At 34.8% G+C, this 18,950-nt stretch overlaps 1 protein-coding gene across 1 annotated transcript in view; it reads left to right on the top strand.

Annotated features, from left to right (window-relative positions):
• Positions 1-18,950, top strand: part of FYTTD1 (forty-two-three domain containing 1) — a 30,977-nt gene that overhangs the window by 6,686 nt on the left and 5,341 nt on the right. Inside the window, exons 3-7 of the mRNA XM_029214699.1 lie at positions 7,083-7,231; positions 12,803-12,915; positions 14,630-14,726; positions 15,170-15,231; positions 16,754-16,828. Coding sequence (XP_029070532.1) covers positions 7,083-7,231; positions 12,803-12,915; positions 14,630-14,726; positions 15,170-15,231; positions 16,754-16,828 — 496 coding nt within the window. The remainder of the gene's footprint in view (positions 1-7,082; positions 7,232-12,802; positions 12,916-14,629; positions 14,727-15,169; positions 15,232-16,753; positions 16,829-18,950) is intronic.

The raw sequence follows: 18,950 nt of genomic DNA, 5'->3' as shown, positions 1-18,950 counted from the left end.
GAGCCTTGAGTTAAAGGATACCCAGTGGCAGCTTAGGATTTTCTAAGATTGAAATTGCGCTTGTATGTTCTCCACTTACATGTGTTAGGGCCTAAAATAGAACAGCTGCTGCTGTCGCTGAATGTTCAGAGAGGTATGGGATTTTCTTAAGCTCTAATTGGTTTGTAAAAGTTAAGATTTCCACGTTATAATGTCAGTGAGGATGTTAGCTTGAGGTAAGGGAATAAGTAGCACAGAGAGCCCTTAGCAAATACTCAATTATTTATTTATTTAAAATTTATTTATTTATTTATTTGGCTGCACCGGTTCTTAGTTGCGGCCCGCGGGATCTTCTTTGCCGTGTGCAGGATCTTTAGTCGTGGCATGCAGGCTTGTACTTGTGGCATGCGAGATCTAGTTTCCCTGACCAGGAGTCGAATCCGGGCCCCCTGCATTGGGAGTGTAGAGCTTTAACTGCTGCACCACCAGAGGAGTCCCTCAATAATTTATTTTTGACGGCTGAACAGACAAGTGAATAAAGTCTTCCTAATTCTGTACCTGAAATATAATTTAGTCATTCAATACATACTTGTACAAACAACCTAAATGTCTTTCAGGGATGGAATACTATACAACAGCAGTTCTCAAAGTGCTGTCCAGAGATCCTGGGGAATCCCCAAGACTCAAGGGGTTCACATGGTCAAAACTATTTCTATAATACTAAGACATTGTGTTTTCAGTCTTATTCTCTCATGAATGTACAGTGGACTTTCCAAAGTCTACATGACATGTGATAAATAAAACATATTGGAAGCAGAAGCAGAAATGCGAATCTAGCTATCTCCTATTAAGCCACACACTAAAGAGATTTGCAAAAATGCAAATCAATGCTACTCTTCCTATTAGATATTTTTGTTTGTTTAGGAATCCAGTAGTTATTTTTCATTAAAAATGTTATTTGCCCTACATGTTGTGAGTTTATTGTTGTTTTAATAAAATAACAAATAGTTTTTAAATGTCTTAGTTTTCATTTGTAGTGTGGTAAATAGCAGTAAACATAAACCCTATATATCAGAAATACCAGAAACAAAAACTCTTTGGGGTCCTCAGTAATTTTTAAGAGTATAAAGAGGTCCTGAGACCGAAAAGTTTGAGGATGCTATTTCTTTTAGAGGTAGAGGAGACAGAGAAATAGTTGTATGCTTCTTTAAAAGGAGCCAGTAATATGATTGCATACACTCTGTGATATGATATTTCCCAGAAAATCCCTCAAACCTTTGTGTAAGTGATCAGACTACAGAAATTATTTAGGCAGCTTGATGTGTGTGTGAAAGAAATTCATGAAGGGATTGGGCTAACGATTCAAAGAAAAGATGAAAATTCATGTGTCTAGTTTTAGTTGTTCTCAACATTGGTTGCATCTGTGGAGCTTTATAAATTAGACTGATGCTCTGGCTGCACTCCATTGCTACTGAACCAGAATCTGCAGAAGTAGGGCCTGGGTTTGTTTTTTTTTTTTTTTTTTTAAGCTCCATATGTCCTTCTCATACATGGCTAGTAGTGTTAAACTGCTGCTCTGGTGGAGCTGAAAATGTGAAAGGACCTTCATAGAGGTAGTAGTTGAAGTAATGAGAATGAAGGTACTCTAGAAAGATGAGAACTTTCTAAAGGGGCTGACTGGATGAAAACCAAGAAAAGACTATTGCATGAAACATGACAGTGACAGCGTGAAAAATACAACCATTGCTAAAACTGAGATAGAGCTAGTGAAGTTTGTTCAAAGATAGAAAAGGAGGAAGGAGGAAGGGATGATCTAGGCTTGTTAGAAGGTAGAGGATAAGAAGCCACTGGAAGGAAAGAAAGAAAAGATGGTAGAACAGGGCTTCCCTGGTGGCGCAGTGGTTGAGAGTCCGCCTGCCGATGCAGGGGACACGGGTTCGTGCCCTGGTGCGGGAAGATCCCACATGCTGCGGAGTGGCTGGGCCCATGAGCCATGGCCGCTGAGCCTGCACGTCCGGAGCCTGTGCGTCCGGAGCCTGTGCTCCGCAACAGGAGAGACCACAACAGTGAGAGGCCCGCGTACCGCAAAAAAAAAAAAAAAAAAAGATGGTAGAATGGGTGATGAGTATGGGAACAATGACTATAACAGTCAGAAATAGAAGGCACCCAGGAATAGAATTCTATCCCATACTTGTCTCCTTTTATTCTTGTTTTTTTTTTTAATTTTATTGAAGTATAGTTGATTTACAAGGTTGTGTTAATTGCTTCTGTACAGCAAAGTGACTCAGTTATAGATGGATAAATTCTTTTTCATATTCTTTCCATTATGGTTTATTATAGGATATTGAATATAGTTCCCTGTGCTATACAGTAGGACCTTGTTGTTTATCCATCCTATATATATGCTAGTTTGTATCTGCTAATCCCAAACTCCCAATCCTTCCCTCTCCCTCCCCTTTTATTCTTGTTAATGAGATTTTCTCATGAGTCTTTTTCGTCTACGCCTCAAACTTTGGTATAATGATGGATTCCTCCTCTCTTTAAACTTTCTCTTTGTTCTACTAATTCATTCATTCTTTTGGAATACGTTCAAATTTCTTTGTTCCTTTCCCAGTCCCTTATCATGTTGTGTTTGAGTGTTGCGATAGCATCTGAAATGGTTTCACTGCCTTCTCTCTCTTTCTTCCATTCAGTATAAGATAACCGCTTCTAGACTGTTATAATCTGATCATGAATTCGGTGAGCCCCCCCTCAGTTCCCTTTCAAGTATAGTCTTTTTTTTTTTCCATCTTTATTGGCATATAATTGGTTTACAATGGTGTGTTAGTTTCTGCTTTATAACAAAGTGAATCAGCTATGCATATACATATATCCCCATATCTCTTCCCTCTTGCATCTCCCTCCCTCACACACTCCCTATCCCACCCCTCTAGGTGGTCACAAAGCACCGAGCTGATCTCCCTGTGCTATGCGGCTGCTTCCCACTAGCTATCGGTTTTACATTTGGTAGTGTATATATGTCCATGCCACTCTCTCACTTTGTCCCAGCTTAACTTTCCCCCTCCCCGTGACCTCAAGTCCATTCTCTAGTAGGTCTGCTTCTTTATTCCCATCCTGCCCCTAGGTTCTTCATGACCATTTTTTTTAGATTCCATATATATGTGTTAGCATACAGTATTTGTTTTCTTCTTTCTGACTTACTTCACTCTGTATGACAGACTCTAGGTCCATCCACCTCACTACAAATAACTCAGTTTCTTTTTATGGCTGAATAATATTCCATTGTATATATGTGCCATATCTTCTTTATCCATTCATCTGTCGATGGACACTTAGGTTGCTTCCATGTCCTGGCTATTGTAAATAGAGCTGCAGTGAACATTGTGGTACATGACTCTTTTTGAATTATGGTTTTCTCAGAGTATATGCCCAGTAGTGGGATTGCTGGATCGTATGGTAGTTCTATTTTTAGTTTTTTAAGGAACCTCCACACTGTTCTCCATAGTGGCTGTATCAATTTACATTCCCACCAACAGTGCAAGAGGGTTCCCTTTTCTCCACACCCTCTCCAGCATTTATTGTTTGTAGATTTTTTGATGATGGCGATTCTGACTGGTGTGAGGTGATACCTCATTGTAGTTTTCCATTCACTTCTTATCCTTTTCTCTAGACTGTCTCTCAAATCACTGTGGTTGCCCATGTCTTTGTACTTGTCACTTTATGCCTCTCTTCCTATTCACATCTTGCCTGTTTTGTAATACCTAGCTCAGAGCCTGCTTTTTCTGTCATAGCTGTGTTTTTCTCTTTGGAAATGTACCATAGATTATATTCTACCTTTTATTATTCTTTAATTTTTATATATAACAGTTTGGAAAATGCTCAATTTTTCGAGCCACAGACTTGCACTTAGATCATGGCTCTGCCATTTTCTAACTGTGCCCTCTGGGTAGTCACTGTTCTTTGCCTCACTTTGCTCACTTGCAAAATTGAGATGTTAGCGTCAATTTCATCAAGCGCTCATTTAAATTAAGGTACTCAGAACAGTGCCTAGCACAGTGGTAGCTGCTTCATTATTTAATACAAATAAAAATAGCAAGTAGTTGTAGATTTAATTTGAATATACAGGTTTCCCCAACATGCTTAATCTTCATTTGGTTGCAATTCTAGAAGGGAATCACACATAGAACAGCAATAATTTGATCCTAATATTTTAAAAAATTGTATCTTTATTGCTTTTTTGCTGATTATAAAAGTAATAAAATCAGCACCTTTAGTACTGAGGCAGAGCACCCAAAAAGGGAACAAATCTACAAGAACTCCTTACCACACTGAGTTGCCGTGCTGGTGGAATTCACTGGGAAGTGATCTACAGAGGTGATGCAGCTTTAATTCACTGGAGGATGAGCAGGGCCAGAATTAGAGTGATGCCTAGGACTAGATCTAGATAGATTCCGAGGGCCTAATATTTAAGGTGTCACTCATTCTCAGATTTTATGCCCTAGGCGCCTCTCTTGCCTCACCATAGTCTCAGCTTTCAGGGGAGGGATAATGAGTGCCACTGGGTGTCCTATGCCACAGGAGCAAGCCTTGAGGTGCACGCTGGAACTTGGAAGAAAAGCTCCTTCTTCTTCTAGAGTCCCTCCAGTGCCCTCTGCTGACAAAGCTTAACATCGTGCCAGCTGGTAAGAGAAATGTTCCAGTAACAGAAGCGGGACAGTAAAGAGTGAATTGGGAGCTGAAAGGCAATAAATTGGTAAATGGTTCAACCATCATAACATAACAGGTTTTTCTAACTGTCTAGTTGAATTCTGGTCTCAAAGTAGGTAAACCACAAAAAAGCATTATGGAATTAGATAAATTCGACAGTGACATATACATGATTATGGCTTAAGAGATTCATCACACACAGTCCTGAGAAATCCTACAGTAAACTACTTTAACTTTGTTTAGTTTGACTATGAAACAGGTTGGTAGACCTGTTACCACATTGCAGGTGTATAGTATTATACAGGACTCCATTCTAAAGACATTCCCCCCCAAATTAGAATTAAGATAAGCATGCCCAATATCACAATTGTTACTTAGCATAGTTCTCTGGAATTTCTGGCCATTGCATTAAGAAGTAAAAGAATTTGAGGTATAATTATTGGAAGGAAGAAGGTAGTATCATTTGTGGGTAATATGATTGTCACTCAGAAATCCCAAGAAAATAATTTGAAAGACTATTAGAACTAATAAGTGAATTCAGTGGAATGGCTGATTAAAAGCTATTAATTAAAACCTCAGTAGCTTTCTGTAATCCCAGGAATGACAAGATTATTAATAGATAAGGGATCTTTTTTTGTGATTGACAACAAATGTATAAAATACCTCGTAATAAGCTTAACAAGAAATGTGCAGGACCTATGGGAGGAAAAGCTTGAAACTTTACTGAGCCAATTAGTGACAGAAGAAGACTTGAATAAGTGGAAAGACGTAACGTGTTCCTGAATATTGTAAAATGTCGATTCTTGATAAATTAATTATAAATTTAAAGTAATTCTTCTATCAAAGCATCAAAGGAAATTAGAACTTGACCCTAGAAAACTGGTTTATGAACATGATAGTTTGTGAATGGAAGAATACAGATAGTCAAAAAACCCATGGAAAGTGTTCATTATTACTAGTAAACTACCAAATACAAGTTGTTTTTTTTTACCTCAAACGCTAAATGATAAAGATTAAAAAGAATAATATTTAAAGTTGTCAATGATACGGAAAAAGTGGCACCCTTATGTTCCTGGAAATATAAATAAATATTGTCGTTCTGGAGGGGATTTTTTACAATACGAATCAAAATCCTTTAGAATTTGCTTTACTCTCTGATACAGCATTTTGATCTTTGGAAATTTATATATTGAGGAAATATCATGGATGTGTATAAAAATGTTATCTGTAGTGTTATTGCAATGTTATTTATAATAGTGTAACATTAGAAGTAACTAAAATGATTATTAGTATGAATATTAAAGACATAGGATTAATATTCACAATACAGTGTTAATGTAGACTACAGAGTAGTATATGGAGTAGTGAAATTTGGTTGCTGGAAGATTGACTCAGTCCATTTTCTGGTCACATGGTACTACAAAATTGTGAATTACCTCATGTGATAGTCTTTTGAGTTGCTTAAAGACAGTTGAAACTAAAAGTGTTAATTTGAAATGTATGTATACAAGTAAAAGACTAGAAAAATATAAAATGTTAGTAGTTGTTGTCTCTAAGTGGTGGGCTAATGGTGGTGGCTTTTATATTCTTATTTGTACTTTATATGTTTTTAAGATTTCTGTACTGAGCACGTTTACTTTTTCATAATTAGAAAATAAGTATTTAAATAGGTAAGATACATAATGGAAAAGCAAAGTCAGTAATGTCATATGCCGCAGAGATTAAAATATATATCCATTGGAGTTTACTGCAGACTTTAGCAAAAGCAGTTTGAATATAATAAGACTGAAAACAAAGAAGCCAGATTGCAACATCGTAAGAAAATAGGAGATGAGATAGTGATTCCACTCTGGATCAGTGCCATCCAACAAATAAAATGTGAACCACATATTAATAATATATTTTATTTAACCCAGTACATCTAAAATATCATTCTAACATATGATTAATGTAAAATTATTAATGAAATATTATACATTCTTTTGTTACATCTCAATTCAGACTAGTCATATTTCAAGTACTCAATAACCACATGTGGTTAGTGGCCACCATGCTGCACAGGGAAAGTTGAGACTGTTCTGTTTGTTGAGAAAGTAATGCCAGAGAGAGGATAGCTGGGGGGAAATGTGAGAATCCTCTAGTCCTTTGCAGTCCATTACAGCAGCAGAACCCTTTCCAATAGCTTATTGCCTCTTTAAAAATGAAATATTTTATGTAATTTTAAAGAAGTTATATAAATAGTAATATAATAATATAAGAAATATTATATGAATAATAATAAATGAAAAAAACTCTCATGTCCTCCACCCTACTTAAGAAATAGAATATCCTGTGACCTGTGTGTCACTCAATTGCAGTCTTAGATTGATTTTTTTTTTTTTCCTCCTCTCCTCCAGGTTTTGGTAAGAATAGTCTGAGCCGTAGAGGAAGAGTGATGCCTGGAAAGAGACGTCCTTATGGAGTTATCACTGGCCTTGCAGCTAGGAAAGCAACTGGAATTCGAAAAGGAATTAGTCCTATGAATCGACCACCTCTAAGTGACAAGGTAGGATGATGGCTAATCCTGAGTCAGAAACTCTTTTCCTTACAAATGAGTCTGTATTCAAAACAGAAACAGACTCAACAGACATAGAAAACAAACTTACAGTTACCAAAGGGGATGGGGAGGGGGGGAGGGATAAATTAGGAGTATGGGATTGACAGATACAAATTACTATACGTAAAATAGATAAGCAACAAGGATTTACTGTATTATCACAGGGAACTATATTCAGCATCTTATAATAACCTATAATGGAAAATAATCTGAAATATATATATATTTATGACTGAATCACTTTGCTCTACACCTGAAACGAACACAATATGTAAATCAACCATACTCAATTAAAAAAAGAGAAAGAAACCCTTTTCCTTTATTCGTACTAATATTTCTGTGAATGAGCTTGAGAGAGCATTTTATTTGAATATTTTGGGTTTTTTTAATATAGTACTTTGGGGCTTATATAAAAAATTCAATAATTAAATAATAATTATTGTCATTCATGAAGAATACCTAAATTTCCACATTCTCAAATATAAAAATTTTTTTAGAGGTTCTTGACTTTCCCTGTGTGTGTGTGTGTGTGTGTGTGTGTGTGTGTGTGTGCAGTTTTTAACGGGATAGTGTGTGTCTGCAGTTTTTAACAGGTTATTGACGTATAATTTTATACTATAAAATTCATTTGTTTTAAGTGTACAATTCATTGAATTTTAGAAAATTTATAGAGTTGAACAATCATCACAATAATTAATTTTAGAACATTTCTATCACTCTAAAAAGAAATCTCAAGTCCATTCACAGTCATACCCTGTGATATGCCCCAGGCAACCACTAATCTACTTGCTGTAGATATTTTATAAATTTGCCTTTCTGGCATATTTCATATACAGGCATACCTTGTTTTATTGTACTTCACTTTATTGTGCTTCACAGGTACTGCGTCTTTTTACAAATTGAAGATTTTTGGCAACCCTGCACTGAGCAAGTCTGTTGGTGCCATTGTTCCAACAGCATTTGCTCACTTTGTGTCTCTGTGTCACATTTTGGTAATTCTCGCAATATTTCAAACTCTTTCATCATTGTATTTGTTACGGTGATCAGTGATCTTTGATGGTACTATTGCAAAACGATCACAACTCGCTGAAGTCTGAGATGATGCGTAGCATTTTTAGCAATAAAGCATTTTTAGATTAAGGTATGTACGTTGTTTTTTTAGGCATAATGCTGTGGCACACTTAATAGACTACAGTATAGCATAAATATAAATTTTTATATATAGTGGGAAACCAAAAATTCATGTGACTCACTTTATTGTGATATTTGCTTTATTGCAGTGGTCTGGAACCAAATCCCCAGTAACTCCAAGGTATGCCTGTAAATGGAATTATACAATAGTATGTGGGCTGGCATTTAGCCATAATACTTTGGAGGTTCATCATGTTGTAGCATGTCTCAGTACTTCATCTCTTTTTATTAGTGAATAATATTTCATTGTATGAATATTTTGTTTACCCATTCACCAGTTGATGGACAACATTTTGGTTTTTTCCACTTTTTTGGGTATTGTGAATATGTTGCTGTGAACATTGCCTGTAAGTCTGTATGGACACAGGTTTTCATTTCTCTTGGGCGGATACCTATCTCCCCTAGTTGATACTTTTAATTAGAGTTACAATTATTTACTCACCATAAATTAACTACTTTTCAAATCTTAACTGAATTTTTAATTACATCTCAATGAGTAATTTTTGAATTGGCTGTATAAAGCATTACTTAAAATAGTTTCACAAATGGTTTTTCTTTAACTTCTTATGTTTAGTAAGTCTGAGCCACCAAGGAATTTAATGTTCCACCCTGCTGTTTTTTAACCCCTTTTGTTTCTCTGATTATGAAAGTAATACATATTTTAATACAAAAATTCAGGACATTCATTTCTTAAATTGTCCTAAGTATCTGTATTCTGGTTAACCACAACTGTCTTCACCCCTTAACTTTTCAATTCTGCTATCACCAGCAGCTATTCTCTAAAACTTTATTACAGAACTTGCTCCAGTAAAAATTTTAAGTTACCACATGTGGTAGTCTTTTGAGTTGTTTAAAAATAGTGAAAATTGAAAGAGAATGTGCTGAATTGTAAGATCCTTTTATTTAAAGTTTGAATGATTTTGGAAAAGGTATGGTTTGAAATTTGCTGTTTCTTAAGAACCTTTCTCTCAACCTGAATACAGATTAATGTCTCAACAGAATCGACTGTGGTACTTGTGAAGCAGATCATTTTCTAGCAGTTTAGAAAATTTCTTTTTACATATAAGTAACTTAAACCATCCTCTTCTATTCATTAAACAAATTACCTAAGTAAGTTAATTGTCCTTGAATTGCTGCATATACTTAGAAATTTTATACCATAAAAAAAGTCCTGACCACAATTAGACTTTTTGTTACTTTTTCTCTTCCTTTCCACAGTTTATATGAATTAGTGAGATTTTATTTCAATAAAAATGTACATTTTCTTACCTATGAAGTGAATTACTAAGTGGGAAAGATAGCATACTCATTTACATTACTAGTAATTACTGAGAGAGCAAATGGCTATGCCTGGAGGGGAATGGTTGTCTCTAAGAATGAATTTTCTTTTGTTTAGAGAAAGTCAGCTTAAAATATCTGCCAAGTAAAAGTTTGTAAGGGATTCTTCTACTGGAATATATAACCTTGTCAATGTCAATACTGTAACTTTTCTATTTTAGGTTCACAGTTTCCTAAAACTGAGGGTATGTTATGTTTTGTAGAACTTTTAACTTGACTAATAATACTAAACCATTTAGTACTTCTGTGAACTTAAAAAATTTTTGTTGTTGCTACATATATAGCAGTTATCTTCTGCTAATGGGTAGTTTTATCTGATTTTGACAGTTTATAAATACCTTATCTTCATACTATGGAATTCTGTTCAGCAATAAAAAAGGAATAAACGTTAATGCGCAAGACAGTGTGGGTACATCTCAAAACATCATGCTAAGCAAAAGAACACAAATACAAAACACTATGTACTATGATTCTGTTTATTTGAAATTGTAGAAAAGGCTAAACTATAGTGACAGATCAGTCATTGCCTGGGGTTAGAGTCAGGTGGGGGAAGGAAATTGACTGCAAAGGGGCACAGGGAAACTTTTAAGGGTAAGGGTACTGTTTTATATCTTGATTATGATGTGGTTCCATGATTACATGTAATTACCCAACTTCATCAAACTGTACACTTAAAATTTTATTGTATGTAAATATTACTTTAATAAAATAGCATTAAAAATAAACTACCTTAATTTCTTTCCTTCAAGGAATAATTTTTATTTCAAAATTCTGTAAGAAAAACTTATCCTTAGATATTTTTTATAAACACTTTTATACACATGTACAAACCTTAGATTCATGGAACACAAATTCCCCATATATTAATGGATTGTTAAAGTTCTTGTCCATGTATTCATCATTTACTTCATGTTGACTGAATACTCAGTATGTCCTAGACGCAAGGGATTCTGCAGTAACTCAATAGAAAATCCCTGTCTTCATGGAGAACTCAAATAAATATTAAATAATTTATCACACAAATAACTATATGATTATAATATGGCAGGTATTTTGAAGGAAAACAACATGTGACAGTAGTATCATAGAAGGAACTTTTACATTTACCTATAAAATGAGCCTTGGTATTTTTATTAAAGACAAAATACAAAGCTCAGAATGGGCCATCATTAGTCTGATTTCATAGCATTTCTTCTGTACTCTTAATATTCTTTATTCCTCCATTTACTTCTTTTCCAAACATTCATGAAAATGAAGACTATCGTAATTTTTGTGGTTTTTAGTCAATCGATATTTATGTGATACTTCTCATATTCTTTTTTTTTTTAACTTTTATTGGAGTATAGTTGCATTACAACGTTGTGTTAGTTTCTGCTGTACAGTAAAGTGAATCAGTTACAGGTATACATATCTCCACTGTTTTTTAGATTTCCTTCCCATTTAGGTCACCACAGATCATTGAGTAGAGGTCCCCTGTGCTAAACAGTAGGTTCTCATTAGTTATCTATTTTATACTTAGTGGTGTATATATGTCAATCCCAATCTCCCAATTTGTCCCATTCCCCCCTTCCCCTCCTTGGTAACCATAAGTTTGTTCTCTACATCTGGACTCTATTTCTGCTTTGCTGATAAGTTCATCTGTACCATTCTTCTAGATTCCACATATAAGGGATATTATATGATGTTTGTTTTTCTTTTTCTGACTCACTTCACTCTGTATGACAGTCTCTGGGTCTACCCATGTCTCTGCAAATGGCACTATTTTGTTCCTTTTTACGGCTGAGTAATATTCTATTGTATATATATACCACATCTTCTTTATCCATTCCTCTGTCAGTGGACATTTACGTTGCTTCCATGTCCTGGCTGTTGTAAATAGAGCTGCAGTGAACATTGTGGTACATGACTCTTTTTGAATTATGGTTTTCTCAGGTTATATACCCAGTAGTGGGATTGCTGGGTCGTATGGTAGTTTTATTTTTTGTTTTTTAAGGAATCTCCATACTGTTCTCCATAGTGGCTGTATCAATTTACATTCCCACGAACAGTGCAGGAGGGTTCCCTTTTCTCCACACCTGCTCCAGCATTTATTGTTTGTAGATTTTTTGATGATGGCCATTCTGACTGGTGTGAGGTGATACCTCATTGTAGTTTTGATTTGCATTTCTCTAATAATTTGCGATGTTGAGCATCTTTTCATGTGCTTTTTGGCCATCTGTATGTCTTCTTTGGAGAATGTCTATTTAGATCTTCCCCCCAGTTATTGATTGGGTTATTTTTTTGATATTGAGCTGCATGAGCTGTTTGTATATTTTGGAGATTAATCCCTTGTCAGATTCTCAAAATATAAGAGAATCTAGATTAAATAAAAGATATAGTCCATATTGTCAGAGACTTTAGAAAAGGCTTAATGGGAAATATGGAAACCTGAATTAGGCTTTAATGATGGACTGAATTTATATATGTAGAGGGAGAAAAAGTGGACATTTCCTGTGCTTATTTTCTATGACATTGAATTTTCTTAATTCTTGTTTTTCTACTCAGACTTCTTTGCTATCACAACCTCCCTTTTTCCTTCTCACACATTTGTTTTGGATCTTGGCTCTCTTATCTCTTCACTTGATATCAAAATCATATTTATATAAAAGATTCCCTAATTTACATTTCTGGCTCTCTAGAGGGTTCTTCTCTTGAGCTCCAGAGCCATGTTTCCTCATCACCTGTGCATCCCTCAGAATACCTCAAACTGAACATAACCAAAATAGAAAAAAATTCATTCTTCTGTTTGAATTCTTCTTTTGTTGCAAGTATTTTAAGTGTAATGTAGTTATCTTTTTCGTCACTTAGACAGGAAATATTCAAGTTGTTTTAGCACAACCTGTACATCTAAGCAGTGGTCAGTCCCTGTCCATTCTGCCTCGGAAATGTTTATTGTAGTAGGGTATAGAGCAAAAAGCAATCTAATTAACATAGTTTCTTGCTTTCTGAAAGAATATAGAGAGATATTTTCCAGCGTTAAAAAGGAAGGCAAACCTTCTGAGACAAAATGAAGTACAGAGAAAACCAGTTGCAGCTCTCAAGAGACCTAACCAGTTAAATAGAAAGTAAGTACTCAAATATAAGACAATGTTATGTTATACATCTTAAATAAAGATGGACTTCTTGCCCTGAGAGTTCAAAGAAATGAATTTGCAGTGATGTTTGTAGGTATCTAGTCATTTTCAAGACAGATATTTGGGATGTCTGTTTGAAAATCCAATACGGAAGTATTCAGTAATAGCTTCATTATCTCTTGGAACCAGTGTTATTGATGAATTTAACTGATTATAAACGTTTTAAAAAAGCATAACTCTGTGTCTTTCTCTTTCTTGACATATAGAGTAAAATTGCAAAAGGTGATCGTTTTGGTAAAAACACCTCTTCCAGAATTATTCAAAATTGAGAATTCTGAAAGCTGAATTTGTTATATAGTCTCAATGGCTCTTAATAAAGCAGTGTATGTTATTTGTGGGAAAAGCAAACCTGAAAGAATTTTGCGTGAATGCTTCGTAAGCTGAAATTATTTTTCTATTAATTTAAAAAAGATATAACAGGGCTTCCCTGGTGGCTTAGTGGTTAAGACTCCATGCTGTCAATGCATGGGACCCGGGTTTGATCCCTGGTCAGGGAACTAGATCCCATATGCATGCCGCAACTCAGAGTTTGCATGCCACAACTAAGGAGCCCGCCTGCTGCAACTAAGGAGCCCACCTGCCCAACTAAGACCTGGCACAACCAAATAAATAAATTAAAAAAAAAAAAGTATAACAAAACTTAAAAATTGTGGCCTATCGTTATGGTATTCTGTTCTCTGTAAGGATAAAGTAGTTGACAGGCTGCAAAGTTTTCATATTATTTCAGTTTCAAATGCCTTTTATTCATCTTTTATAGAAGATAATTCAAAGCAAAAAACCCTGAAATGAAGTTTTTGAATAAGTGGAATGGCTACAATTGCAGCTTTATTCAACTATCATCTCTTTTTCTTTTGGGAATCATTTCGGAGTACTTTTTTGGAAAAGGGAAACTTCTCAAATAAGAGCTTGTCAATTACATGAACCATTAATGAGCCCATGTTAATTGGGCTGGCAGGGAAATTTTGCATTTGAGCCTCTATAAGTTTGGAGGTAAGATTAGGTGACCTGTTAAACATTTATTTATAAAAATAAGTAGACAGAAATGAAAATTTGTTTTCTCATGTTTTACCAACTTTCTATAGAAACTAGAAAGGAATTGGTGAAAGTCAAGTCAAACATATAATTAAGATTACAATGTTCTAAGCAGGAGAGAGCAAACAGTGGAATAGTGTAAGTTTCTGTGTGATTTATATTAATATATGAAGGTTTCTGAGTGAAGGAGAGAAAATTGGAAAAGATGGTATATTTCAAGATTTTCTTCATTTTTTTGTTTTCAGCGGTTTGACTAATCCTGTTCATAAATCTGTACATTTATGTCTTTTACCAAATTTAGAAAGTAGCATTAAAAATGTTATTTCAGTGTCTTCAGAAGAGACCTTATATGTCAGAATATTAGACAGTTGAATATTTGTAAGAAAAATTAGGTCAGAATTAACCACATTGTTATGTAGTCTGCTACAGAGGGAGGTATTTGTAAATCAGATCTCAATAGCTTCACGTAACAAGGGTATAATTCAGAGTCTTTGTGTTTAGTGTACCTCAGATTTTCATCCTAAGAATTTAAATATTTTTGCTTATCTTTTCAAGATGTTTGAAAGTTGTTAAGTGGCCCACACTATTCATGGTGTACGTGTTTTTGTTGCAGAAATAATATTCCAGCCAATTTTACCAGGAGTGGAAATAAATTAAGTCATCAGAAAGACACTCGTCAGGCAACTTTTCTTTTCAGGAGAGGCCTGAAGGTATAAAAAACCCTTGGTAGTGTTTTCTTTTTACCCAAACAAAGGATCCTGAACATCCACCTCTAGTAATCCTCAATCATAGACATGGCCCATGATTGAGGTAGGGTTTGGGTTTAGAATATGGAGAACATGACATTAGATTAATTCCTTTTTTTTTTTTCTATTTTCTCTTTTGTTGTCCTCAGTGGCAGTGTCTTATAAGAATTTAACATGTTATTTAGGAATAAACTTTTTACTACTTGTTCTGATACAGGAACCTGAACAAAGAGGTGTTGTTAGAATAGGCACATGCCCCTCTCCTGCATTCACACACCACACTGGGTTATAAAGTTACAGAGCAGGGTAGCTCTTTGGATTCAAATCCTCTGCTTTCTATGGGATCCTCTGCTTTCTATGGGATCCTCTGCTTTCTATGGGATCTACTGCTTTTTTTTTCCCTTCAGGTTCAGGCCCAGTTGAACTCAGAACAACTGCTAGACGATGTAGTAGCAAAGAGAACTCGTCAGTAAGTTTCAATTTGTTTTTCAAGATGTCATTTCAAAACTCCCAGAATAGTAGTGACCCAAATTACTTTGTACCCCAGTCGAAAAGAAATTAAATGAGACCCAAAGTGAATTAACCATTGAGCCTGAAATAAATAAATCCTATGTTGTTTTTGTTGTTTTTTCCCCAAAAACCTTTTTCATTTTCACATGTCAGTGTTGTGAGTTTTAGCACCAAATACATTACTCTGTATTTTAATTTTTTTCTTGCCTGTTTATTCCTTTTTAATGAAACAGCTCTTTATTTTTTTATAACTGCTTTCATACAAATGAACCAATTCAGGGAATAAATAGAATAAAATCCAGTAGCGCTTTTAGAAAATTTATAGATTTTTAAAAGCAATAGGATGTTTTCTTTTCACATATTGTTTTTTTCTCCTTACCCCGTGAAGGTTTTTTTCAAGAATGTATTTTTGTCTGTTAGAATTGCACTCCCCAAGTGTGAGTTGTAACACTCCATCAATATGATCAGGTTTTAAAATTAAATCATTTAAAATTATGGCTACTTCTGTGAAAACAGAGCATATAAAACATGATCATTGTCCAGATATGATGCCATCTATAATGGGCATGATTTTGAGCAATTGGCGTGTCAGAAAGGCAACTATTTGAACTTGACGCTGGCAATATTCTTTTGCACAGGAGTCAGGCATTGGAAACCAAAAGAAAGGAAATAATGATCATGACCTATTTGCTTCTGCAATAAACAGTATTTACATAATTGTAATAATGTAAATGCAGCTTATTTGTTTTGAACTTTAAGAATCAATCTGTAGAACAAAGCACAAAATACTTAATTTGGTAACAGTGTGATATAAATGTCAGATTTTGACCAACATAAATATAAAAGTAAAGCTGATAAAAAGTGAGAGGTACAAAATGGGTGAAGAGGTGGAGGGGAGGAATTAGAGATGCTACTGTCCGTTTATACAAAGTGGGTAGGGGATAATGTCAAGAGACACTACTAAAAAAAGAGATTTTAGTATATTTAAAGTTATAATGGAAGTAAAATAGTGATATAGCCATCAAAACGTTTAGAGGTAGGAAGAGAAACTAGAGGATAGTGTAATGAGCTGAATCCTTACCATAGCAAGATAGTATTACATATGCATTTTGTTTAGTGAACTGGAAGTAACTAACTAGCAAGCAGGAAAAACAGGAAAGGTTAAAAGTGCTGCCTCTGGGGAGCAGAAAGGGAGAATAGTGGGGTAAAGGACTGTTGTTTCTTATTAGAAGCCTTTCTGTATTATTTGATTTTTTTATGTGCATATATTTGTTACACTGAAAAATATTTAATAAATTCAGGTGTCTAGTTCTTACACCCAGGATGCTGATTAATTATATCATGGTGGGGCCCAGGTTTCTGTATTTCCTAAAAAACTAAGAAAAAGTAATGGCTACTTTAAAATGTATGTTTTAATGGGGAATACACTATAGGATTCATAAACTGTCATTTTAATGAAATTTTTGGTTTTTTGAAACTAGGTGGCGGACTTCCACCACAAATGGAGGAATTTTGACTGTATCCATTGATAATCCAGGAGCAGTGCAGTGCCCAGTGTAAGTCTTTTTTAGATTTTGCAAAAATTATAACTTCTCTATATAAGATAATAGAGAAATATTTGACTTCTCTTCAAAGTATGATGGTCATGTTAGGATAAACTGAGACAAGGGTAAAAGTAATACTTGTGGTATAAAGTGGAAATAGTATAATATAAAATTAAAGGTAGGGGATTCCCTAGTGGTCCAGAGGTTAGGGCTCGGCAGGCGCTTTCACTGCTGAGGCCCAGGTTCAATCCTTGGTCAGGTGGAGAACTAAGATCCCTCAAGCTGCACAGCATGGCCCCCAAAAACAACAAACAAAAAAATCAAAAATAACAAAAAAAGTTAAAAGTAAAAGCTCCCTGATTCCTGGTCCTACAGCCCCAAAGTAACCACTTTTAACAATTTCATATATTTATTTAAAAAATCGGTGCCCATATAACATACTATGTACATCTATTTCTTGTGTATAATCATAAATGAGATAATACCATGCATAGTTGCTCCCTTCTCCCCCTCCCCCCAGTATGCTTTGGACTTCTTTACTTTTCATTACATACAGATCTACCTTCTTTTTAAAGGCTTCATAATGTATTCTTTTATCTAGATGACCTTAATTTAGTTAACCATTCCGTTATATGTATTGCATTATAAACTTTCTAGGTTGAAGCGGGAAGTGATGTTGCCTAGGGGATGGGGGGTGAACTGAACCCTGATTTGACAGGCAAGATGTGAGACTTAAAGCACAGGGCCGGAGGTCAAGGATGCATTTCAAGAAAGTTCTAAAACCATATCATCAAATTCAACCTGATAGTTGACCTAGCCATAGACCAGACCATAACTGGCACTCTTAAATTTTTCACATCAAAAAGTATCAGGAATGAAAATCTAAGCTCTATACTTAAAATTTAAAGTCCTGTATCAGCCAGTAGTCTAGCAGATTGGCTAGTTTCTTGGAAATTCTTGCAGACGTACTCAAGCTTCTAACACAGCAGAGGAAAATATCTCTGTGTTGATATTTTTCACATTATGTGTGTGACCCATTAGTAGGTTATGAAATCAGTTCTGTGAGATGTGATGAATATATTGTAAAAAGAAAAGAAAATAATAAAAATTTTTTTCAACTTTCTAGGTTTATGGAGTTTTGTTTTTAACTATCTAGCCATTTTAATGATTGAAATGAAAACCTAGGATGATTCTCTACGATTTTAGAGGTTGCTTTATTTTAGTAGAAGATCAAGACTTGGAAATCGCCAGTCCTTCCAAATTGTTGAAAAGTTTGTAGTTCTACTTACAGAGGTATTCTGTGAGCATTTTATAAATTTTAGTCTCTAGATTAGTCAGTCAAGAACCAAGTATTTTTTGGAATTCAGCAAGGTTGCGGGATACAAGATTAATATACAGAAATCTGTTGTGTTTCTATACACTATAATGAAAAGCAGAAAGAGAAAGTTAAAGAAAAAAAAATCCCATTTAAAATTACATTTAAAAAATACCTAGGAATAAACTTAACCAAGGAGGTGAAGGACCTATATGCTGAAAACTATAAAACGTTGATGAAGGAAATTGAAGATTATTCAAAGAAATGGAAAGATAATCCCATGCTCTTGGATTGGAAGAATTAATATTATTAAAATGACCACATTACCAAAAGCAATCTACAGGTTTAATGCAATCCCTATCAAAATACCCAGGACATTTTTCACAGAACTAAAACAAACAATCTTAAAATTTATATGGAACCCCGAAAGACCGCAAATTACCAAAGCACCTGCTGAGGAAAAAAGAACGAAGCTGGAGGTATGACCCTACCAGACTTCAGACTATACTACAATAGTCAAAACAGCATGATATTGGCACAAAAAAGGACACATAGATCAGTGGATCAGAATAGAGAGAAATAAAAGCCATGTACCTATGGTCCATTAATCTATGACAAAGGAGGTAAGAATGTGCAATGGAGAAAAGACAGTCTTTTCAACAAGTGGTGCTGGGAAAACTGGACAGCCACATGTAAAACAATGAAATTAGAACATTCCCTCACACCATATACAAAAATAAACTCATAATGGTCTAAAGACCTAAATGTAAGACATGAAACAATAAAACTCCTAGAAGAGAAAAAAGGGGAAACACCCTG

This window comes from Monodon monoceros, unplaced genomic scaffold, assembly GCF_005190385.1.
Source record: "Monodon monoceros isolate NGI ecotype Baffin Bay Population unplaced genomic scaffold, NGI_Narwhal_1 Super_Scaffold_11, whole genome shotgun sequence".
In the NCBI taxonomy this organism is placed as follows: Eukaryota; Metazoa; Chordata; class Mammalia; order Artiodactyla; family Monodontidae; genus Monodon; species Monodon monoceros.
The sequence above is the reverse complement of the archived record's forward strand: the minus strand, read 5'-3'. Positions and strand labels throughout refer to the sequence as shown.